The sequence below is a fragment of the Cydia strobilella genome, chromosome 25 (genome assembly GCF_947568885.1).
Source record: "Cydia strobilella chromosome 25, ilCydStro3.1, whole genome shotgun sequence".
Lineage (NCBI taxonomy): Eukaryota > Metazoa > Arthropoda > Insecta > Lepidoptera > Tortricidae > Cydia > Cydia strobilella.
In genome coordinates, this window is record NC_086065.1 from 1,982,486 (window position 1) to 2,008,442 (window position 25,957).

The 25,957-nt window shown below is 38.2% G+C and overlaps 2 protein-coding genes across 2 annotated transcripts in view; one reads left to right on the plus strand and one right to left on the minus strand.

The window, feature by feature from the left end:
* LOC134752914 (chaoptin) overlaps positions 1 to 20,754 on the minus strand; it is a 32,283-nt gene extending 11,529 nt beyond the window's left edge. The window contains exons 1-12 of the mRNA XM_063688697.1: positions 20,614 to 20,754; positions 18,084 to 18,257; positions 16,649 to 16,749; positions 15,086 to 15,255; positions 12,596 to 12,748; positions 9,931 to 10,034; positions 8,261 to 8,359; positions 7,267 to 7,368; positions 6,009 to 6,153; positions 4,580 to 4,834; positions 2,556 to 2,728; positions 963 to 1,166 (exon numbers count right to left, since the gene is read on the minus strand). Of these exons, the coding sequence (XP_063544767.1) occupies positions 963 to 1,166; positions 2,556 to 2,728; positions 4,580 to 4,834; positions 6,009 to 6,153; positions 7,267 to 7,368; positions 8,261 to 8,359; positions 9,931 to 10,034; positions 12,596 to 12,748; positions 15,086 to 15,255; positions 16,649 to 16,749; positions 18,084 to 18,241 (1,664 nt within the window). The 5' untranslated portion in view covers positions 18,242 to 18,257; positions 20,614 to 20,754. The remainder of the gene's footprint in view (positions 1 to 962; positions 1,167 to 2,555; positions 2,729 to 4,579; positions 4,835 to 6,008; positions 6,154 to 7,266; positions 7,369 to 8,260; positions 8,360 to 9,930; positions 10,035 to 12,595; positions 12,749 to 15,085; positions 15,256 to 16,648; positions 16,750 to 18,083; positions 18,258 to 20,613) is intronic.
* LOC134752816 (probable chitinase 2) overlaps positions 1 to 25,957 on the plus strand; it is a 483,068-nt gene that overhangs the window by 155,665 nt on the left and 301,446 nt on the right. The gene's annotated exons all lie outside the window — the stretch shown is intronic.

Consider the following 25,957-nt stretch of genomic DNA (forward strand, 5'->3'; position numbering starts at 1 on the left):
GATCCGTTTTTTTTTTTATGAAATAGGAGGCAAACGAGCAGACGGATCACCTGATGGAAAGCGATTACCGCCGCCCATGGACCGTTTAATGATACACTGTGTTTTTTAGGGTTCCGTACCCATAGGGTAAAAACGGGAACCCTATTACTAAGACTCCGCTGTCCATCTGTCCGTCTGTCCATGTGTCTGTCTGTCTGTCACCAGGCTGTATTTCATGAACCGTGATTTGTGAGTGTATTTCTGTTGCCGCTATAACAACAAATACTAAAAAATACGGAACCCTTAGTTCGCGAGTCCGACTCGCACTTTGCCAGTTTTTTTTTAATTCCGTTAACTTCGGGGTATGGCTAAAGGCTTATTACACGTAATCCGTAAATCCTAAATTTCGACCTAGCACTGCAATGTATGTCCAAAATTAGGCAGAAATTTCTTCCCTTTTCTTTCTTACAAGTCTGATAATAGTAGATTGTGTCACAAGGGAGCAAAAATACATTTTTACGGCGAGGGCGTACATTGAATCTTGAACGAAGCGAAGGATTCAATAATAGAATCCTAAGCGTAGTTAGGTATTCAAGTGTTAACGCCCAAAGTGGAAGTATTTTTGCTACCATGTGACACATACTGCTTTTCACATCACCCATGAGGAAATTTCCAAAAGTAACGTAAACATATTTTGGACATAACAATTGTTATGTCCAAAATATGATTTAACCTAAAAACATAGTATGCAAAAAATTAAAATAAAACATGTTCTAGTACAGAAAAGTGCCACTTTGATCCCTCCTAGCAGGGAAGAAAAGTGCCACTTTAATCCCTCCTAGCGGGGAAGTAAAAGCCCCTTTTCGAGTAGGTGATATGAAAAAAACATTGTGTGTACCACGGGCGGTACAGGAATTACGATCTCGTGTTTATTAAGTCCTCGCCTTCGGCTCCGGGCTTCAATTCACACTCGTTTCACTTACCTCAAACTAATAGGTATCTGGAATATTTTATCCAGCTGATTATAACTGACATCAATAGTTCGACAACTAGCCAGTTTAGCGAGGCCACCGCGAGATGGATCGCGCAACTTGTTGTGCGACAAATCCAGTTGTAGCAACGTAGGTAATGTACCGAATGTCGCTGATTTGATTATTTCCATCGAGTTGTAGGATAAGTTTAGGTATCTGAAATAGATAATTTTGTTAATATATGTCTTTCATCAGATCATACTTTCCATCAGAGAAGGGTCCTTATGCTGCATCGGGAATTAGGACCTTTTTATCTGAATTTCTATTGGATTTTCAGATGAAATGGATCATGGATCTGTTCTGTTTCTTTTGTTTTTAATATGTGTGTATTGTGGCAAACGAATAAATGGTTTATCTATCTATCTATTTACCTATAGTTGGTCAATCAATTTGTCAGTCAGTAACAACCACGAAAATTATACTCATCCCTATCTCATATCATATCATATCGTTTATTGCATACATGTGTTACAATAGGTGTTTTTGTAGTTTAGGTTACAACATGCACCCGTGAGGGCATAGCAACACAGGTACTTACACACTACTTAATCCTATACTTAACATAGGTATACCTAATAGTGAAACATGCAAATTTTGTCATTATTTTAACATGCGTTTCTGATTCTGATTACATTACTTAATTCAAATTTACATTTTTATATTCATTATTTTAATTTGCACAATTTTATTATTTATTAAAAAATGTCAGTGTAGAATTCGTTTAGGGAGTAATAGCACTTTTATTGTAATAGTGACTTTATGCTTTTGTAGAACAATTGTAATTTTTCTTGTGACTTTATGTTATTTGGTAACTTATTATATATCCTTATAGCTGTATATTGAGGACTGTTTGATAACATTTTTATTTTTGAGGGAAGGATAACAAATTGATATTGTTTTCTGGCACTACGAGTCTCTTCTTCTATCTTTTGGGTGCTAGTACTAGTGTAAGACAAAGATAGTATGATTCTCTCTGTCTATGTTTGAAATGAGACAGTCCTTTGACAAATTATATCATTACCACAATCAGAGGGTCTATCGTGAAACAAAAAAATCGAAATGTTGTTATCTAACATCTCTGTCACTTGCGTATTCGAGCGATAAAGAGGCAAATAGCGAAATTTCGGATTATATATATTTTCTCTATATAATCCGAAATTTCGAATTTTTTTCTCTATAGAGCGCTGGTGGCCTAGCGGTAAGAGCGTGCGACTTGCAATCCGGAGGTCGCGGGTTCAAACCCCGGCTCGTACCGATGAGTTTTTCGGAACTTATGTACGAAATATCATTTGATATTTACCAGTCGCTTTTCGGTGAAGGTAAACATCGTGAGGAAACCGGACTAATCCCGACAAGGCCTAGTTTCCCCTCTGGGTTGGACGGTCAGATGGCAGTCGCTTTCGTAAAAACTAGTGCCTACGCCAATTCTTGGGATTAGTTGCCAAGCGGACCCCAGGCTCCCATGGAGCCGTGGCAAAATGCCGGGACAACGCGAGGAAGATGATGATATATTTTCTCTATGTATCCAAATGACATGTTACATACCTTAAAGAAAACAGATTCTGTAAGACTGCATTGTGTATCTCTGTCAGATTATTATGTGAAACGTCAACTGTATGGAGCTCATACAATTTGGGAAAAGCCATTTTAGGAATACGGACAATCTGGTTGTATGACGCATTCAGGACTCTTATGCCGGACATATGTTGTACTGGTATCTGAAAATATTTTTTTTTTTTATATATGTGCCATTTTCAACCAAAAGGATACTTATTGTCGCTTGTCAGTAAGGCGCTATTTCCATATAGCTTCAATTAGAAATCAACCTTATCAACAAGCGACAATGTGGTACCTTTTGGTTGAAAACGTCACATATGTACAGTCAACAGCAGAATCAGCTAAGCAGAATGACACGTTCAAAATTATCTACACCAAAGAGAATTAAGTAGACATAGAGTGGTCACTCCATACATCCGTTTTGTTACCAAAACGACTATTATTTTCGTTGTCGACATCTAGCGTCAAGTAGCGGAATTATCAGATGCTTAAGTTTTGGCAGTTTTGGAACGATCCCTTTGCTATTGTAGTTATTGATAGAAAAAGTAGTATTAACACAACTTAACTGCGAAAAATCTACTATCTTAAAGAGCGTACTCCCATCTTAAAGGCCGGGAACGCACTTACAACCCCTCTGGTGTTGTGGGTGTCCATGGGCGGCGGTAATCGCTTACCGGTGATCCGTCTGCTCGTTTGCCTCCTATTTCATGTGGGTGTCCAATTTTAGCAGAATTTCAGTTTTTGAACGCGCCTTTCTATACGGTAGTTTTTGGTAGAATTAGTAGTTTTAGCACAACTTACCTGCGAAAAATCCACTATCTCATTATATGCCACATTAAACTCTCCAGCATAACTGTTCTCATCTAACGCCCCTTTACTGATATTAACAATTTTATTATAACTTAAGTCCAACATAGTTAAGTTTTGGCAGTTTTGGAATGATCCCTTTGCTATTGTAGTTATTTATAGAAAAAGTAATTTTAGCAGAATTTCAGTTTTTGAACGCGCCTTTCTATACGGTAGTTTTTGGTAGAAATAGTAGTTTTAACACAACTTACCTGCGAAAAATCCACTATCTCATTATATGCCACATTAAACTCTCCAGCATAACTGTTCTCATCTAACGCCCCTTTACTGATATTAACAATCTTATTATAACTTAAGTCCAACATAGTCAAGTTTTGGCAGTTTCAGAACGATCCCTTTGCTATTGTAGTTATTTATAGAAAAAGTAATTTTAGCAGAATTTCAGTTTTTGAACGCGCCTTTCTATACGGTAGTTTTTGGTTGAAATAGTAGTTTTAACACAACTTACCTGCGAAAAATCCACTATCTCATTATATGCCACATTAAACTCTCCAGCATAACTGTTCTCATCTAACGCTCCTTTACTGATATAAACTATTTTATTATGACTCAGGTCCAACATAGCTACGTTTTGGCAGTTTTGGAACGCTACCTTCTCTAGAGAAGTTTTAGTAGGAATTGTAATTTTAGCACAACTTACCTGCGAAAAGTCTATAATCTGATTATACGCCACAGTGAATTCCCCAGCGTAACTGTTCTCATCAAAAGCTCCTTTACTGATATTAACAATCTTATTTCAACTTAAGTCCAACATAGTTAAGTTTTGGAACGATCCCTTTGCTATTGTAGTTATTTATAGAAAAAGTAATTTTAGCAGAATTTCAGTTTTTGAACGCGCCTTTCTATACGGTAGTTTTTGGTAGAAATAGTAGTTTTAACACAACTTACCTGCGAAAAATCCACTATCTCATTATATGCCACATTAAACTCTCCAGCATAACTGTTCTCATCTAACGCTCCTTTACTGATATAAACAACCTTATTATAACTTAAGTCCAACATAGTCAAATTTTGGCAGTTTCAGAACGATCCCTCTGCTATTGTAGTTATTTATAGAAAAAGTAATTTTAGCAGAATTTCAGTTTTTGAACGCGCCTTTCTATACGGTAGTTTTTGGTAGAAATAGTAGTTTTAACACAACTTACCTGCGAAAAATCCACTATCTCATTATATGCCACATTAAACTCTCCAGCATAACTGTTCTCATCAAAAGCTCCTTTACTGATATTAACAATTTTATTATAACTTAAGTCCAACATAGTCAAGTTTTGGCAGTTTTGGAACGCCCCCTTCTCAATGGCGAAGAGTTCGTTGTGAGAAATATTGACGGTGGCCAAGTAGAGGTCCGTGAAGGCTTGGCTTTCGATGATTTTGATTTGGTTCTCTGCCAAGTTTATAACCTGAAAAGAAGCATAAATTCTAAACGTTACATAATTGACATTCTGGTTATGATTATAATCCATTTATTTACATACAAGATATATACAGTGGTACTACGTAAACGAAATTAATAACTAGCTTAAATCTAAAATGGGCCCTTGAGGAATTGTACCAAGGATGCTGGCGGCATTTCCTCGCTGTATCGCAATGCTGATACGTTGTGCGAGAAAGCCGCCAGCTCTTCGGTCACCGGTTACGTAAACCAGACGCTTCGCGATTTCTGGTAATTGTTTTTTAGTTAATGGCAAATTCAAATATTTAAAAAAATATAGATTGGGTTCTGATTAAAACGCTATTTCTTTTTAAAACGAAATGTGTGTAATACTAGTCCTGAAAGATTTTTGAACATGTTGGGTCGTGGAAACTTAGCTCACAGGTAAAATTTAGCTGAAAAATTGGGGGGCTATCCTAGGGTTGGGTCGGTGGAACTATGTATATAGTTCATATGAACTTACCTCAGCATATTTGACAGGAAAAGGCACACAACCTTAGTATGATGATACGTATTGTGAGTGGTATCTTGGGGTGAAGTCGGTGGGAATGTGTATATAGTTCATGTGAACTTACCTCAGCATATTTGACAGGAAAAGGCACACAACCAAAGTAGTATGATGATACGTATTGTGAGTGGTATCTTGGGGTGAAGTCGGTGGGAATGTGTATATAGTTCATGTGAACTTACCTCAGCATATTTGACAGGAAAAGGCACACAACCAAAGTAGTATGATGATACGTATTGTGAGTGGTATCTTGGGGTGAAGTCGGTGGGAATGTGTATATAGTTCATGTGAACTTACCTCAGTATATTTGGTTAAATGGTTGGTTGGCAGGTTTGCTGGAACATCTGGTAGTCCACCTTGGTGATCTTATTTCTGGCCAGATCAACTGTGCCTATTCTGGTTACAGAGAAGGCGCCGCGACCGACGACTAAGATCATGTTGTTTGAACTTATCTCAGCGTATTTAACCTGCTGGAACATCTGGTAGTCCACCTTGTTGATCTTATTCCTTCTATTTCAATTACAGAGGAAAAGGCAGACAACCAACATAATATGATGTGGGTGGTGGTTAGGTGGTGGAGTGGGTGGCATCTTGGGGTTAAGTTGGTGGGAATGTATAGTTCATGTGAACTTACCTCGGCATATTTGACCTGCTGGAACATCTGGTAATCCACCTTGGTGATCTTATTTCTGGCCAGATCGACTGTGCCTATTCTGGTGACAGCGGAGAAGGCACCGCGACCGATATCTGAGATCATGTTGTCCTGGAGGAAGAGGCGTCTGTCGAAAATAAGCTTTTGTCAGAATTATATTTTTATCGCTGACGGTATTTGTATTTAGACTAGCGATTAGACAAGACATTTATTCATCATTATTTATTACTAAAACGGGACTTCGATGCATACATTACATATATTATATATCCTACATAAGTATACCAAATTTCAGCACAATTTAATACCTACCTCTAACGGATCGAAATTTGTTTTACCAAAATTCTAAGACAATTTAAATTAAATACATATTCTGCCGTCTCATACATTTCGGTGTTTTCTATAGAACAGCAGATTTTTTTTTCGCGATTTCAGGGTTGGCCCCATAGTAAAAGTTGTTCAGTATGACCAAAGAGGATATAATAGGATCGAGCGGTACTGTCATAGTAAACTTTGTAGACACAGTAAATTCACTGCCATCTATCGACACACGATTAAAACTAAAAATAAAGATGAAAATACTATAAAATGTATTTATATATGGATAAATGTTTTTATTTTTTTATTCGCATTAATTATTTTTTTATGATTTTGACCCCACGATCTTTCACTGATATGCGTTAAAATTGTTAAATAACAAACGAAACCGTCAACGCCATCTATTTGAGAGTAGGCCAAAGGTAGTGGCGCCATCTGTTCGAGAATCCAATTTTCTTGATTTTCGAGGCACGTTTTTTCCTTACACTTCATCTTCCTCGCGTTATCCCGGCATTTTGCCACGGCTTATGGGAGCCTGGGGTCCGCTTAACAACTAATCCTAAGAATTGACGTAGGCACTAGTTTTTACGAAAGCGACTGCCATCTGAACTTCCAACCCAGAGGGGGAACTAGGCCTTGTTAGGATTAGTCCGGTTTCCTTACGATGTTTTTCCTTCACCGAAAAGCGACTGGGAAATATCAAATGATATTTCGTACATAAGTTTCGAAAATCTCATTGGTGCGAGCCGAGCACGTTTTTTTCTTAGACTGTATCCATCTATTACGGAGTTATGTCTAGCTTTGGTATGACCTACATATTTACCCCTTAGAGTTTGGTCAGTGATAATGATAACAGAAGCACCCTGTATAAAATTGTAATCGCTGCTTTTCAATTTGTAGTTTCACGCGAAACGCGACTCACCTCAAAAACCTCATTCCTCTGAAGCTGTTGGTATCTATCTTCTTAATGTTGTTGTTGTCGAGATGAAGAACTTTTAACACAGTATTTCTCGCAAACATACCTCTGAAATAGATAATATAAATATCGTATTGAACTGACTTATTATAAGAACTGACTTATTATAATAACGGATAAGGAGTTTTGAATGATTCACGGTTAGTTTCACTAGACTTATATTGACCGGGATATACAACAACAACAACAACAAGTGTGAATGCGACCGTTGGTAACGTTGAAAGTGAACGCAGCCGACGCGCAAGAATGAGGGTAGACCGAGCGCTGTCTACACAACTTTGACACCCACCCGCTATCTTCAGTCACCCGTGAACATGATGCATGTAACTGCGTCGAAATATCGGGAGCTCACAAATAATACAAAAGGTAATCACGGTCTATATCCCGGTCAATATAAGTCTAATGGATAAGGACCTTAAATACATCATCTGTGAAAATGTCAACTGTCTATACTCTGATTTGTAATTAAATTCCAAAAAACTAACCTCACTCAGATCCTTTTTCTTTTGTAATAATGGAAAATATGTAAAGAAGTAAACTCAAATTTACCTTTTGCATACTCTAGCATTTAAAAAAAATATAGATGTATCCTTCTAGCTTTGTTTAGTTTCTTGAAACATGCGGAAAAGAGAAAAAGTGAGGTCAGATTATTGGAATTTAATTATAAATCAGAGTTTAGCTATCACGGTTCATGAGATACAGCCTGGTGATAGACAGACAGACAGACAAACGAACGGACAGCGGAGTCTTAGTAATAGGGTCCCGTTTTTACCCTTTGGGTATGGAACCCTAAAAAACAAAAAAACATATTATATACATTCTACTTTCTATCTGATGACGGATCGGACAACCTGAAAACGTTCTAAGAAAGGATTTGTTGAAATTCAACCCCTAAAGGGGTGAAAATGGGTTTAATTTTTTTTTAACCGTAATATCATACCTGGCAATCTCTCCTATAAGGTTGTGGCTGACATTACACCACCCCAGCTTAGTGAGGTCACCAATATGCTGACCATCTAGCTTAGTTATATTGTTGTAACTGTAAAAAAAAAGTGAAGTGAAATAAGTCATGGGTATTTGGGGTATTTACTATGAAAAGGGACCTTATTGTCGATGGCGCTTACGCCGCACAGCGTCGCGCGGCATTGTATTTATACCGGAGCATCGTTTATAATGGCGTAAGCGCCATCGACAATAAGGTCCCTTTTTATAGAAAATACCATATTTAATAGTTATATATTTATTCGCTTACAAAGGGTGTTACGGCCCGGCCACGACATCGCGCGGGTACGGCAGGGGTGAGCGGCGGCCATACGTGGGAACGAAAGGTCCGATCGCTGTGTCTCGCTCCAACCTATGGCCGCCGCGCGATGTCGTGGCCGGGCCGTTATTAGCCGGAGGTCTACCGGTAGTAATAGCTAATATTGGCCCAAGGCTGTTTTTTTTAAATCATGTATTTTTAAACTATAATTATATTTTTCTAAAGAGAATCTCCAAAATTCTCTAAATCTATGAGCTAAAATCTTACTTCTTAACCTATAATTTTTATTGGGCTATAAATAAATAAAATAAAATAAGTTTTTGGCAAAAAAATCATTTTTGTTACAAGCTTTCATCGCTGACTGTACTTTTTTCCACAGGCAACTAATACTCATCGAGACAATTTTAAAAACCCCAAACACAATTAGGTTTCGTTGTTTTATCACAGAGTTCCTATGGCCACCTCCTGTCTCCATCATCAGATCAGCTCGATGGTACCATAATATTGCATTGTCACCCGACCTACATGTGTATGCAAATTTTCAGCTTCATTGGAAGTCGGGAAGTGGGTCAAATTTAACTTGCAAGACTTGACCCATACATACATAGTTACATACTTAGATACCTTGCAAGTTAATAAAAAGCTTGTAATAAAATTAATATAAGTAAGTAAATGTGCATATCTAAGAGGATATTAATAGGATAGCATGGAGACTATATAAAGGAGCCAAATCTCTATGTATGAAAAGTGTCCATCAAATAACAGTAATTAGGCGGCGCCACCATACACCGAAATACTACCAAAAACAACCTACGTAATTTGGTCGGGTTATTTGTTGCCTTATATGGTTCAGGTTATACTCATGTCCCAGAGCCTAACTAGCGCCACCGGAGAGATTAGGAACTATTATTTAAAGCTGAAAGCGGTCACTTTTTGCAACAATTCTGCCATAAGAGATTGGCATCCTTTCTATACCATCCATATAGGATAGAGCGGTACTGTCATAGTAAATTTTGTGGCCACAGTAAATTCACTGCCATCTACCGACACACGATTAAAACTAAAAAAAAATATATCAAAAAATGTATTTATATATGGATAAATGTTTTTTTTTATTTGCAATATTTGCATTGATTATTTTTATATTATTTTGTCCCATGTTCTTACACTGATATCGTTAAAATTGTTAAATAACAAACGAAACCGTCAACGCCCTCTATACGAGAGCCGGCCAAAGGTAGTGGCGCCATTTGTTCGAGAATCCAATTTTCTTTATTTTCGAGGCACGTTTTTTCCTTAGACTGTATCCATATATTACGGAGTTATATCTATCTTTGGTGCATATTTACCTTATGTCTAATACTTCAGTATCCCTTAGACCTTTAAATTGATTCCTTTTTAGAGTAGCCAGCCTATTGCCGTGCAGGTCCAGTTTTTTCAGCTTCTTCAGATTCTAAAACGAAACACATTCCAGCGCCATTCATTTATTACGTAAGACGATTTAAGGGGAAGGGGGGGGGGGGTATTTTTACAAGGGTGAGGGAGGGGGTCTTCATAGTTATTACGTAAGATCACAAAAATGCAGCAGATCAGATTTCAGAGTGTGAAGATTCACACTTTGATCTGAAGGTAACATAGAACACATTCCAGCGCCATTCATTTATTACGTAAGACGATTTAGGGGGGGGGGGGGGGGCGACTTATATTTTCTTATAAGGGGGAGGGCGGGGGTCTTCATAGTTCTTCACAATCACAAAGATGCAGCAGATCAGATTTCAGGGTGTGAAGATTCACACTTTGATCTGAAGGTAACATAGACATAGTATATACAAGTAGTTATAGACGCGCCACCGAGCGACCGGGGGTAAGAGAAAGAATATTTATATAAAATTTGGGCAGTATAGGATTTTTTCTCTCTCACTTATAAATTTCGGTGTTTCGCCATCGCCTCCTACCTATGATGCCACCCGGTCGGTGATAAAAGGACAAAGCATGGCACTATTTTCTCTTTCCTCTTATAGGAATCGCAATGTATCTTTCTCTATCAAAGAGTATCAGGCCCTTGGAAGGTAACGTAATCTAACAGGCCCATTCAAACTTGCACCTGACATTAAACCGATATTAGAATGATATTGGAATCATATCATATGGAATATATAATCATTTTGTCTGTTGCATGTGCTGGCCGAGAGGCTAGACTGCCCGTTCCAACACCACTGGATGCTGTTGCATGTACAGCAGTAGTGTTTGGAATGTGGCAGTCTTCATTATGTAAATAGTTAAATGTGATATATATTTTTATTTGTAATTTAATGTGTGTTTACTAACATTAGCATATTAAGATTAATTTAATTGTATTACTAACAAATTATATGGGCATTTGCCTGAAATAAATCATTGAATTGAATTGAATTGAATTGAATTGAAAAATTAATGGGGTTGGCAACTGTCAAAGGTTTGCAGAGATGGCGCCATCATAGCTGGCCCCTTTTTCTATGAGATTTGGCTTAAAGGGCTGGCATTCAGGGCATTAAAAAAAAAACAAAAATTTGACACAATTCTAGTGATTGACGGGGCAAACTATGCTGGCGCCATCTGCTAATTATTTCGACCGGCCAACCCCATTAACAATCATTCGCGTGTTCATTTCGCTTTGACTTGTCCGTACTTGTATTAGTGCGAGCGAGACGCCCGCGCGAATGAGAGCTAACTGATATGATATTGGTTCTAATATTGTGCACTTTCGCATTGTGCTTTTGTGCTCACCAGTTGGCGCCACTGTAGATGTAGGTCCAGAAAAACACTTCTCAAAATTCTTCTATGCTTATCTTTATAAAATCAATACGTTATAATATACACAAAGGTATTTTAACGTCTAAATGTGCCATTTTTTCAACCTGTTTAATTTTGCATATATTTTAGTTGGCACTTTTGTTTAACCACATTTATTGAGCTATATATGGCTATATCTAGCTTGCTGGTAGATATAGCCGAGAGGTGGGATTGTCCGTTTTTTATCCACTGGACGTCGGCTCATAGTCCTGTTTACCGGGACCCCAAATAAGTAAAAAAAACTGTTATACCTAGGTTAAGATGTTACTAACTCTAATATTATAAGTCTGTATATAACTAACAATCTATGGGCAATCTGGCCTGAAATAAAGAATTTTATTTTATTATTTATTATTTATATCTATTGTTTACCATGATTAATCAAAGATGGACAAAGATTTACCGCAATTATGTATAAGGTGTGAAAATTCCCGATAAAAAAGCTTGAAACCCCCAAAACTTCTATGCATTTGACATTTTGAAAGACCTCCATCTACACTAGCGCCCCTAGCGGCGAAATTAAACGCAGTAGCCCTCATTGACTTGTTAGACTTAGGGCCGGTTGCACCACTGTTTGTCATCGTTAAAGAGTTCGCTAAATTTAATTGTATGGAAGGTTTCATAGTAAACCGCCGCGGCGCGCCGGGTGACGTTAATCAGTCTGTCAATTGCGGATGGTGCAACTGGCACTTAATGGGCTCAATATCTCATCTCATATAATAAGATTAATAAGATAGAGCGGTACTGTCATAGTAAATTTTGTAACCACAGTAAGTTCACTGTCATCTATCGACACACGATTAAAACTAAAAATATCAAAAAATGTATTTATGTAACGGATAAATGATTTTTTTATTTGCATTTATTATTTTTATATGATTTTGACCCATGTTCTTAAACTGATATGAGTTAAAATTGTTAAATAACAAACGAAACCGTCAACGCCATCTCTACGAGAGTAGGCTAAAACTATTACTTATTCTGTGGCTAAAGGTAGTGGCGCCATCTGATCGAGAAACAAATGTTCTTGATTTTCGAGGCACGTTTTTTCCTTAGACTGTATCCATCTATTACGGAGTTATATTTATCTTTGATGGCCTTCAATTAATATCGCTTGTGAGTTTGTGACCACCCGCGATGGTAAAAAGTGGCCAATCAAACGATTTTCGAAAAAAAACTCACCTGAAAAGCTTCCGCAGGAATGTCGTTCAACAATCCATTGGTTATATGTAATTTCTCCAAGCGCCCGATCGCTTCGCTGCCCGCAAATATGTCTTTACTCAGTTTGGTCATACGATGACCGTCTATTGATAGGATAGATAGGTTTCCTAGTATCTGAAAAGACACAAGGCACAAATTATCACTACATAGTATAAAACAGCCGCTTTCCGCTCTGTATGTGTCACCCCCCGGGTACGGAACCCTTAAGAAAAGAAGTGTAAAGTCCTTCTGAGCTAACTCTACGCCAGCTTTGATGTGACGGAGTGTGGAGTTGCAAAAATAAAACTCGCTTTCAGGTCGTTTCATAAACCCACTTGTAGTTTAATGGCTTACATTATGTAACGGTCACATAAACTACAATTATTATTTTTAATTTATTTAGGAAAAAAATAAATAAATAAATAAACGTTTATTCAAAGATCTTACTTACAACTAAATACATATTTTCTTCTGCCAAACCACACAGTGGTTTGTTGGCAGACGAGGCTCCTTTGCGTTTGTGTTAGCTGTTGATATGTAACTTAACTTTATCTTAAACCTAAACTTACCTAACAAACTTACGAAACAAACAGTCACATACAGATAAGTTTAAACTTGCAGATATACAATAAGACCTGTTCCATTAATTATAACATACTGATATTGATAACAAGTAGAAACAGGGCTTGTTCGGCACTGCCTATAAATAGGAAGATACACAGAAGTAACAATTAGATACACAACTAATAAAGTACCTAAGTATCAAACATGCTTACAAACATACATACGTTACATAAGGCTATAGAACAATTACAATTTTATTTAAAGCAAAGCAGAATTACACTGCTATGGAAAAAGTAAGCTCCGCAGACCACTACTATATTTACCGAAAGACAATGAGAAGATATCTAGATTTATGAAATTAACATTGTAATGTATGTATGTATGTATAAACTCTTTATTGTACAAAGACATAGAACACAAATATGGCACAGAAATAGGCAGTACAAAGGCAAACTTATCCCTTTAAGGCATTTCTTCCAGTTAACCTTTGAGTAGATGAGAATTGATGAAGAACGGTAGACAGATATAGCACTGCGTACAATAGACTAGAGGAAAGTCAATAAATTTATAAAAGAGGGCGAAAATCAATAAAATAAGATAAAAATTTGATGTAACAGTATAACAAATATATATAATACCTACGTTATATATAATAAATATACATCCATAGTCACAAACAGTTAATTCTGGTCCGATAGCCACAGTTTCCTTAACTGCCCCTTAAGCGATGCAACGGACCGCGATAGGAGGGAGGGAGACAACTCATTCCAAAGCTGAACCGCTCGTACCGCAAAAGATTTATTTGTAATCATGACAGGCTCGTCTAAAAAAAGTATTCTTGGCGAAATTAGATCTACAAATTTTATTTTATTTGTCTTATTTTACTCATCTCACATTTACAACGTTTATGTATTTTACATTAATACATGCTACAGACATCAACGCGCGCTAAGAACGGTCTTGGGCGGTTGCAGGGTAATCAGCAACCATGGCTGATTGTACCTGCAACCGCCCAAAACGTAGAATCTGACCGAAGTGAGGGATTCAAGTGTGTTACGCCCAAGATGGAAATAATTTTGCTACCGTGTGACACATACTGCTTTTCAGAATGAGGTAATTATAATTATGTAGTTTCAAAATATTATTTAAGCTAAAAAATAATGTGCAAAAAATGTAAAAATAGGTTCCTAGAACTCCTAGAACAGAAAAGTGTTACTTTGATCGCTCCTAGCAGGGAACAAAGTGCCACTTTGATCCCTCCTAGCAGGAAAGAAATAGTAGATTGTGTCACAAGGGAGCAAAATGACATATTTACGGCGAGCGCATATATTGAATCCTGAACGAAGCGAAGGATTCTATAATTGAATTCTGAGCGTAGCGAGGGATTCTAAAATAGAATCCTGAGAGTAGTGAGGGATTCAAGTGTTAACGCCCAAGGTGGAAATAATTTTGCTACCATGTGACACATCACCTATGAGGAAATTGTTATGTTCCAAAATATTATTTTAACCTAAAAATATTGTATACAAAAAAGAAAAAAAATCATGTCCTAGAACAGAAAAGTGCTACTTTGATCCCCCCCTAGCATGGAAAAGTGCTACTTTGATCCCTCCTAGCGAAGAAGAAAAAGCCCCTTTTCGAATAGGTAATGTGAAAAACCCCTTTTTCGAATTGGTGATGTGAAAATAGTACATTGTGCATTATTACGCCCCGAGTTACACACACTGTTTTCCATCACACTTGCAATACAAAAATAAAGACAAAAAACTGTTAATTATAATACTAGAAACTTCATAACTCCCTAGGGAAAACGATTTTTCTATAGTTCCCGCTAAGCCTGCGTGCAATTCCACATTTACGGAGCGAGTGTGATGAAAACATTTTTTTTTTCTTCAAAATTGCGCTTACCTTAAAAGCCTCCTTAGGGAAGGTAACAATCTCTGTATTCTTCAAATACAGCTCTTGCAGAGTTCTATTAACGCCGAGGAAGGCGTTTTCATCTATTGTTGTTAATGGAGCGTCTTTTATGTGCAGTACTCGGACTGACGAGCGATGGAAAAGAGATCCAAATAGATTTTCTGTAAAAAAGAGGCCAAACCTGAAACACGAACCACACAAACACAAACCCGACGCCAAAAAAACCGGCCAAGTGCGAGTCAGACTCGCGTTCCAAGGGTATATCATGTTATATATCAAATGAAAGAGCTCATTGTGAGAATCTCAAATATTTTTTTTTATAATTTTAGGATAAATAATTTAGAAGTTATTCAAGAAAATAGGCAAAAAATGACCATTTCCTTCCCTTTATCTCCAAAACTACTGGGTCTAAAATTTAAAAAAAAATAAACAAAATAGATATTTACCTATAGATTACAGGAAAACCTATTAGAAATCGCAGTCAAGCGTGAGCCAGACTTAATTACTTAGTTTTTGATCCGACCCCTACGGGTTTTTTAAAGACATTTCACTCACGTTTCACATACAAAATACATTGTTTAAATTGTGTAATATACGGAACCCTTGGAACGCGAGTCCGACTCGCGCTTGGCCGGTTTTTCTTAGTATTTGTTGTTATAGCGGCAACAGAAATACATCATCTGTGAAAATTACAACTGTCTAGCTATCACGGTTCATGAGATACAGCCTGGTGACAGACAGACAGACGGACAGACGGACAGCGGAGTCTTAGTAATAGGCTCCCGTTTTTACCCTTTGGGTACGGAACCCTAAAAACGATTATCCTTCCAAAAACTTGTTATTTAACTGTACAGCGAATAAAATCATTTAAATAAATTTCCGGTTACTGATGATGATGTTAAAGTGACGTCACAAAGTTTGTGACTCCCCCCTCCCCCTTGTCACAACATGTCACATTTTTTTGACCCCCTCCCACCCCCTAAACGTGTGATGTAATTAATGGATGACCCCTAAGTCTGCAACGATTTTGATAGCACACGCAGTCTTTCTATCACGGAAAGTTTCCAAAAGCGAATATATCAACATGGAAAGTACTAGGAACTTTCTAAGGGATTATGTGAGAGATTTTTGAGAATTTTTACATCTATTCATGAATTTTAATATACATATAGAAGAATTGTGTCAGATTTTACATTTAATTAATCTGATTCTCTCAAATTTTTACAATATTATTTGCCCGAAAAAATTACGTTTTATTTGCCAAAACCATGAGAGATTTAGTGAGATTAGGCTTGACCCCCTCCCCCCTGAAGGCCTCGTGTAATTAACCTTTTCGACGCCAATGACCAATATATACGCACCGTAGGTTCAATGCCAAAGACCGATTAATCGGTCATAGACCACAGAGCGACATAGACCTACGTCCATATGCATAAAGTTCAATTTCAGTTTTGACATTTCGGTGACGTGGCGTCCGAGTGACAGCTTTTGTGATTGACACGGCGTCGAAAAGATTATTAATGGACGCCCTCTCATCCAAAATGGATTACTTACGTATGGGGCATTGTTTAAGCTCCAATCTCTCTATAGGAAGCCCTAAGCCGGCTATGTTGCCCAGTCCAACGCTCAGTACTGCCAATCCTGAGTTTTCACACCTGAAATTTAATAACAAATAGTAGATTGTGTCACAAGGGAGCAAAATGACATATTTACGGCGAGGGCGTACATTGAATCCTGAATAAAGCGAAGGATTCTATAATAGACTAGAATCTTGAGCGTAGTGAGGGATTCAAGTGATAACGCCCAAGATAGAAATAATTTTGCTACCATGTGACACTACTGTTTTTCACATCACCTATGAGGAAATTATTATATTCCTAAATATTAATTTACCAAAAAAATTGTATGCAAAAAAGAAAAAGATCGTGTCCTAGAACAGAAAAGTGCCACTTTGATCCCTCCTAGCAGGGAAGAAAAGTGCCACTTTGATCCCTCCTAGCGGGGCAGAATAAGCCCTTTTTCGAATAGGTGATGTGAAAAATTAATTTAAAAAATGCATGGCATCCAATAAGTTGATCATGTTTACCTCAAACTGAACAGTTACCACCATTGAATTAATCCTAATTTTCGCTCTTACGGTAGATGTCGCTAGGGTCCCCTAGACCCATATAGTGGGAAGATTTGCTGACTATGGATGAGGTCTTGGTGGCTCAGTTGGCGGAGCGCTGGAGTATCTATCCAGGGGCCGTGAATTCAAGTCTCACCCAAGGCAGTAATTTTTCCACTTTTAAATTTATTCTAGCCCAGGGTCCGCTTGGCAACTAATCCTAAGAATTGACGTAGGCACTAGTTTTTACTGTCCAACCCAGAGGGGGAACTAGGCCTTGTTAGGATTAGTCCGGTTTCCTCACGATGTGTTCCTTCACCGAAAAGCGACTGGTAAATATCAAATGATATTTCGTACATAAGTTCCGAAAAACTCATTAGTACGAACCGGGGTTTGAACCCGCGACCTCCGGATTGAAAGTCGCACGCTCTTACAGCTACGCCACCAGCGCTTGCCGCCTATTGTAAGTGCACATTTAATCTGCAAAATTGTATAAGAAAATAAATAACAGATGAGCTCCATGAAAGCAAAGCTCTTGAGTAGGTGCTTAAAAAAAAGATATCTCACCAAGGGCCTTGACACTCTTTGATAGAGAAAGATAGTCGTATTGCGATTCCTATAAGAGGAAAGAGAAAATAGTGCTATGCTTTATTGTCTTTATCACCGACCGGGCATTTTTTCATGGTTGGGTTATGGCATCATAGCAAGGAGGCGATGGCGAAATAACGAAATTTATAAGAGTGAAAGAGAAAAGATATTGGACATACAAACCGGATACATTGCGTAGTATACATTTTATATGAATATTCTTTCTCTTACCCCTGGTCGCTCGGTGGCGCGTCTATAACTACTTGTATATACTATGTCTATGACTCTATGTACCTCACATATAGCCCCGCATCTGTCCCTTTCTCACACACACATGGATGCAACAATTGAAGATTCTCTTTCGGGCATGGATACGCTGGTCCCGGGGGTTTGTATTCCGAATTTGAAAATGGAAGTGTTGCTAAGATGATAATTAGGAATTGTGTTGCCATGTTGGTAAGTTGTGATCTGAAAAACAAATATAGTTGGTCAAACCAAATTGGCAGTAAATAAGAACAAAAAAAACTATACTCATCCTTTTCTTTTGGGTTAGCACCCAAGTACTAGTACTAGCGTACTAGTGTAAGACAAAGATAGTATGATTCTCTCTGTCTGTTTGAAATGAGACAGTCCTTTGACAAACTATATGTTAAAACTTTAATAATAAAATGTGACGTTTTCAACTAAAAGGTACCACATTGTCAGTTATCCATAAGGTTAATTTCAAATTGAAGTTTTATGTAAATAGCGCCTAGACAACCGACAATAAGTACCCTTTTGATTGAAAATGACATAAATAACCAATAACAAATACCCATATCACTAAAGGGAGCGTGCATGAACTATAGGGGGCAGCACAGGAGCCGTCTGATTTTTGGTGCGAGGCGTAAATGTGAAGTATATGCTTCCGATGTAGCCCACAAGATGGCAGAACCTACTATGCACAAGAAAACGTACGAGAACGGTAGATGGCAGCACTTGCTTTGGCGTGAAGTGTCAATATCATGTTCATGTTTCCAATTCAGGCCACAAGATGGCAGACCCTGCAACACGCACCGCCCCTATAAATTTGCTAATCTCTTTGAAGAGTCACAAAGGAGTCTCTTTAAAGACATTTTCTATAAATAATTTATCATAATTTTTCAATAAATTTTTCATAATTCATCTCATATCAAAAGATCATAATCAAAAGCAGGCAAGGCATTATGCTCGTCTTTTTACACTGGCAGCCTGTGGGTCCGATATACCCAAAAGTCATACAATGCTATTAGGGTGCAGTACAACAATGCTTTTAGGATGCTGATTGGCCTGCCCAAATTCTGCAGCGCATCCACCATGTTCGCGGAGTCACGCACCGATGGGTTTGCAGCAAACTTGCGCAAAAATGCAGCGTCTCTGCTGAGCAGAACGAGAGACAGCCCAAACAGCATCCTAAAGATGATTGCTGATCATGTGTGTTGTCCTGTAATTAATGAAATAATTTTAAATGTAAAATCGAATTTAATTTTTAAGTACTAACATTATTTTTAAGAATATACTAACAAAAATTAAGATCATTGTTATCTTTATTTAATAAATGAAAATAATTAATTTAATTTAAAATAAAAAAAATTTTAATGGGAGGTTGTGACGTCAAGTATCCATACTAATATTATAAATGCGAAAGTCTGTCTGTCTGTCTGTCTGTCTTTCTGTCTGTCTGTGTGTTCACTCTTTACGCTTAAACCGCTGAACCAATTAAGATGAAATTTGGCATAGAGATAGGTTGAGTCCCTGAGAAGGACATAGGATAGTTTTTATCCCGAAAATCATCCCTTAAGAAAGTAAAAAGTGGGGTGGAATTGAGATAATTAACGGAGTGCCTGCTAATTTGTGTGCATAATATGCTCAAATTTAGATTGCTATGAGATTTTTTCCAGGCGCTATTCTTACTCTAGCTGCGGTTACTAAGTCCACGCAGACGAAGTCGCGGGCAAAAGATACTTTTTTATCCACTGCGCATTGCTCGGTTTTGCTATCATGTCCTATATGTAATAGTGTAAATGTTTATACTGTCCTTAGCTAGATACAATTACGGCGGTGGCAGAATAACAGCGTCCGTTGCTAAAAACCTTTGGGGCTGCTGTGCCCCGAAGCCTTCTTGGCACAGACATCAGCTGAGCCACCTTCCCTTTCAATTAGTTTGTAAGCATTATCGTGTACTTTTATTATGTACCTATGTTACAACTTCTTGAATAAACGTCTTTTATTATTATTATTATTAAAAGCTAGTAATTTATAAATAACAACTATAAAACTAAGTCTAAAAATAAATAATACTAATCTTAAAATAAAATATGAACAAATATCCCCCTGCCGTGCCGTAGATGCTGGCAGCATTTCCTCTCTGTATTGCAAGACTAAATCTTTAGGCGAGGAAGTTATATTTTAAGTTTTTTTTTAAATCATTCTATGTCTATGCATAAAACGCATAAAAGAAAACCATCAACTCAAAAGAGACACAATTACTTTTTTAAATCATTGCAAGCCTTACTGTACACTACTGCAAATAAATTTGCTAAAGCAAAAACAGCCTTCTTTCAAGGAGACTACTTCGCGAGTAAGAATTTATAAAAAATTCGTCATCCGAGGTCATCAAAACCCGTTTGCATCATTAATAAATACGCATTACACATTTCCAAAGGTTATTACGTTTTATTTAATAGGGCCTTAATAGCTCTAAACTCTACTTTGTTATTGTACTGGTAATGCAAAACGTTATTTTAACTCCAGGAACTTCATGCGAGAACTTTCACTTACAATAACTTCTAAAAACTATTTTTACCTGTCAGTTTTCTTGATTTGCAGTGAAAAATAACAGTCACGGTAGCTGGTGGTAAATTTTCACAACTTTTACATGCTTAATATCGCGATATAACGTAAATAATGTTCTAATTTCTAAGCTACACTACTTACTCCTTCATGGTCAACAAGAAACTAGTAAGAAACCATAAACTATAAGCAATGATAGTTTGACGTTGACGTTTTCAATAATGTTGCCAGCAAATGCCATTGTCACTCAATTGTAATTGGTATATTTCTGCGATACTAGTTTAAATAAATTTCATTATTTGAAAATATCATATATTTATATATCTTATTAGATATTATGTCGTCATGTACATTGCAAAATAATGACCCGTGCGTTAGAAAAGCAAGACTGAATTCATGGCCTGTTCCCGTCACCGATACTCATACTCAACGCAATTTCTTTGCATTTAGCGCATGGGATTTATTGTTTTTTCCTTTTATATTTTGTTCCAGGCTTTTTAATATCTTCTATTCAATATGTAGTGGGTTCAACGAAAACATGTTGGTTTGCTTACTGATACACTGGTTCTTTTGCAAAATAAACTCGTTATGTGGTATACATCCTATTAATGCACCGTATTACTATTACATTGCTTGGCAAATTATAATAATATCTCTTTTATTGTGGGTATTTTGGGTCTATCTTGCTAGGCCAAGTCTTATACCGTGGATTTATGCACTTTATAATTCATTTAAACGTGCAACATATAGCTTTTTTTCTGAAGAAATTGAAATGTATACAAGTGATCCAGAGAGAAGGTATCTCAGATATTGTTTTAAAAAGTCTGAATTACTAAATGATGCTTCTCTGTAACAGAAGACTTTGTAAAGAATATGTTTATTGTTATATCTTGCTTTATGTTCGTTTATATTTTGTTAATAACTGTTCTTTATACCTACATTAATATAAATATATTAACTGAATTAGGTCTTTATTCATTGGTCAAAAGTTTTGAGTCTAGCTTGTTTTAGGGATAGATATTCTAATTTCTATTAAATGTTTACAGAGGTACACCCGCCATCCTGATGGAAATCGCGGGTGGACCTTTTTTGTTAAATATCTCGTTTTAGGCAGAGGTACATTGAATTCTATTAATAGTTTACAGAGGTACAATGAAGGTACAATATAACTATCAATAATAACTATGAGTACATACATTTATTCGCTTGAAATAATGCAAGTTTAATAGGTCCACCCGCTAGCCTGACGTCAGGTTGGCGGTTTGACCTTGTTTTGAGCTTATAGCTTGGTTTAGGGATTAGTTATTCTGATTTCTATTAAAGGTTTACAGAGGTAAACCGAGCTGAAAGTATAGTATACAATACAATGTAACTGCTTACTTAATTTTAGTACACTGCAAGATTTCTTAGGTCCACCCGCCATGCTGACGTTAGAATGGCGGGTGGACCTTTTTTGTTAAATATCTCGTTTTAGGGAGAGGTACACTGGTTTCTATTAAAGGTACCTACCTACATTGAGGTACACAGAAGGTACTTTTGAAATTTTTGACGTAGTGAACTTTTGTGGGTATCACCTGATTGGTGTAATATCCCCCACTGCAGTTAATTATCTCATTCTATTTTTAATTTTATAGGTATGCCGTTGATGGTATTAAGGTATAACAAATATTAAAGTTTACAGTGCTAATTAATAGTACATTGTACAACATTGTGGGGGGGTAAGTGAAATATTGCAAACATGGGTATTTATTCGCGACAGCCGCAGGCAAGAGTTTGCGATATTCTTACCCCCGAGTTACAATGTTTTTCGTCACACTTGCGAAGAAAAAACTTAATTTTAAGCGAAATAATTCTTAAATACGGTGACATTTCAAATGTTTCAACTATGGATGGTATAGAAAGGATGCCAATCTCTTATGGCAGAATTGTTACAAAAGTGACCGCGTTAAGCTTTAAATAATAGTTCCTAATCTCTCCAGTGGCGCTAGTTAGGCTCTGGGACATGAGTATAACATGAACCATATAAGGCAACAAATAACCCGACCAAATTACGTAGGTTGTTTTTGGTAGTATTTTGGTGTATGGTGGCGCCGCCTAATTACTTTTTTCGATGGACACTTTTCATATATAGAGATTTGGCTCATTTATGTAGTCTCCATGGTTTCAACTTACAAACATTCGTACGCCATATTGTCATTTTTTGACAGGTTTGGCATTGAAGGCACAGACCTATCCAGCATTCAGCCACGATTGAAAATTTCGTAAAAATGTTTTAAAATGTTATTATTTTAATCAAATATTTTTTTTAAATATAAACAAAAATATTAAATTATAAACGTCAGCATTTTTAAGGTGCTTATTTATTATAGGTACTGTGAAGTTCTGTGATATTAACCCACGACGATGGTGGTGTGAGAACTTCGTTTAATTACAATAGAAAAAGCTGAAGCATTTTATATTTATTTTTAATAATAAGTCTCAGTACATTAAATATGCTCACATAGTATATTTACGTTTTATTTGACAAGAATGTTTTTCCATAAGAAGATTGCTACCATGGCAACGATTGCCATAGAGGATTAATCTTCTAAAGTATAAGAAGGTATGTTTGGTAGAACCCTCGGAAGTTTCAAGAATTTTAGGTTAAATTCTTAAGTCCCATTCTGGAACTTAAATCCTGTAGTCTGGGCCCAAATATATAGCGGCTTGGTAAATAAGTCAGCGAGTTGGACTTCGCCAGGAACTTGTTTGACACTGAACTCTTCATTAGTTACACATTCTCTAACAAAGAAGTGTTTTATTTTGATACTAGCTGTGCCCGCGGCTTCGCCTGCGTGGAATTCGGTCTGTGTCAGTAAGCGGCTAATTCACCCCTAATTTATCTCCCTGTCCCCTGGAGACGGAACTTAAAGTAAAGTTGACAAATAGATACGCTAGAGGACTGTAGTCCAGATAAAATATTTTACAATTAGGTACCTACCACCAAAGATAGATAGAATACAGTTCCGTAATAGATGGATACAGTCTAAGGAAAAAACGTGCCTCGAAAATTACGAAAATTTGATTCTCGATCAGACGTCGCTACTATCTTTTGCCTACTCTCGTATAGAGGGCGTTAACGGTTTCGTTTGTTATTATTTAACAATTTTAACGCATATCAGTGAAAGAACATGGGTCAAAATAATAAAAATAATTAATGCAAATAAAATAAAAAACATTTATCCATATTTAAATACATTTTATCGTATTTTTATAAATCTTCATTTTTAGTTTTAAAGTATGTAGATAGATGGCAGTGAATTTAGTGTGGTTACAAAATTTACTTTGACAGTACCGCTCTATAATATTACATCTTCTTTGCTACCACTAAATAAAATTACACTCCAAAATGTTTTTTTTTTTGCCCTCATTCAAATTTTTGACGTGATTTAAACGGCATAGAGTAGTAGGTGTATATCGAACGATACAGTACCATTTTTGTATTTTTACGTCCTTGACTGTACCTATCCAAATCGGGTACACTACATATTTCCGAAAAAAAATTATTCCGAATTTTAGAATGTCGAATTTTATCATTCCGATTTTTAAATGCTCGACCAATCAAAATTCCGACTGTCATAATTACGAATGATGAATTTTGTAAATTCCGAACTACATAATTCCGACTATAACAATTCCGATGGTGGCAAACACCGAATTTAACATTTACGATTTTCAAAATCACGAATTCGGAATTGCCCTTATTCCGAATTAACGTGATTCCTATTTTAAATATCCCAATTTTTAAATTTCCACTTTTTTGGCAACAGTTCGTTTTCTTGGGGGTCGCAGTTCTAACCTAACCTAACCCACTTTTCTGGCAACAGTTCGTTTTCTTGGGGGTCGCAATTCTAACCTTTTTTTTTTTTTTTTTTTTTTTTTTTTTACCCAGGGGGAATCCGTAATGGATCCCACCGGCCCGGGAGAAGCCTAAGGTGGGTATGTCCGACTCCCACGGACTAAACCCCCTGGGGTGTTCCGCCGCGCGCTTTGTGGGCGGGGTTTCGGGAACGTGACTTTAGGCCTCCGATACCCCGCCGGCGTTGCCCTCGCGGGCTCGTTTTTTGGGACTGCTCCAGCAGCCTACTCCGCTGAAGGCGCCTCGGAACACTTGAGGGCCTTCCAGCTCAGAACCTCTTCAGGCGAGTGATGGAACTCCCGGCCCATCACCCGCAGGTCCCCGTTAAGGCGGCATCATTCGGGCTGCGTAGGCCCTTCGCCGCCGGCCTGGCCTCCTACGGCGCTGAGGGAGCGAATTTGCATCGTCCTCGCGCACTCTTTCTGCAGCCTCCTTTTGTGTCAGGACGGTGACACTAAAGGTGGCTACTGCCGCCCATACCACCTCACTGCTGACCATGCGGCGTATTAGCGCCGGCAGTGAGAGGTCTCCTCCCACAGCTGCGGACAGGATAGCGCGGGGCTCCGCCCACGCAGGGCATTCTTCGCGCGTGTGTTGGGCCGTATCTACGGCTCCTCCGTTGCAGTGGTGGCACGCCGTCGTCGGCTCTCTTCCTAATCTCTCACATAGGTACCAACCGAAGCAGCCGTGCCCCGTTAGGAGCTGTGAGAGATGGAAGGAGGGTGCGCCGTGCTTGCGTTCGACCCATTCCTTAAGAACAGGCCGCACAGCGGCCACTAGGTCCCGGCTAGCACCCGGGATTTCCAGACGCTCTGACCACTGCTGGTAGAGGGCGTCTCGCGCCTCTTCACGCCACTGGCGGACCTCACGTGGGGCGGGCCAGTTCTCCTCTTTCCTTGCTTCCAGCACTCGCCAATAAACCGCGGACTGAACCTTAGCTTCAAGGTCCCATGGCGGGCTCCCGGCTAGGAGGCCAGCTGCTGCGTGCGAGTTGTCGCGGTACGCTCGAGCCACCCTGAGAGCTATGGCCCGCTGCGGACGGCGCAACAGGGCCGCACCCCGAGAGCTCAGGGTACCCGCCCATATTGGCGCCCCGTAGAGCGCCATTGAGCGCACCACACTCAAGTATAGCCTCCTGCAGGCTCCTCCTGGTCCGCCTAGATTAGGGAGGATCCGTCCAAGGGCTCCAGCTGCAGCCAGCAATTTTGGAGCCAGACGCTGGAAGTGCTCCTCAAACTTCCACCTGCCGTCGAGAACGAGTCCCAGGTACTTCATCGTCGACCCGGCGGCGATGGAAGTTCCTCCCACAGTTATCTGTGTCCCATCCGGTGGTTTATTTCGAGGCCCGTGGAAAACCAGAACCTCTGATTTATGCAGGGCCACTTCTAAGCCTACAGCACGGATCCTGTGGACCACCAGTGCCACCCCTGCTGTGGCTAGGTAAGCGGCCTCCCTGTGG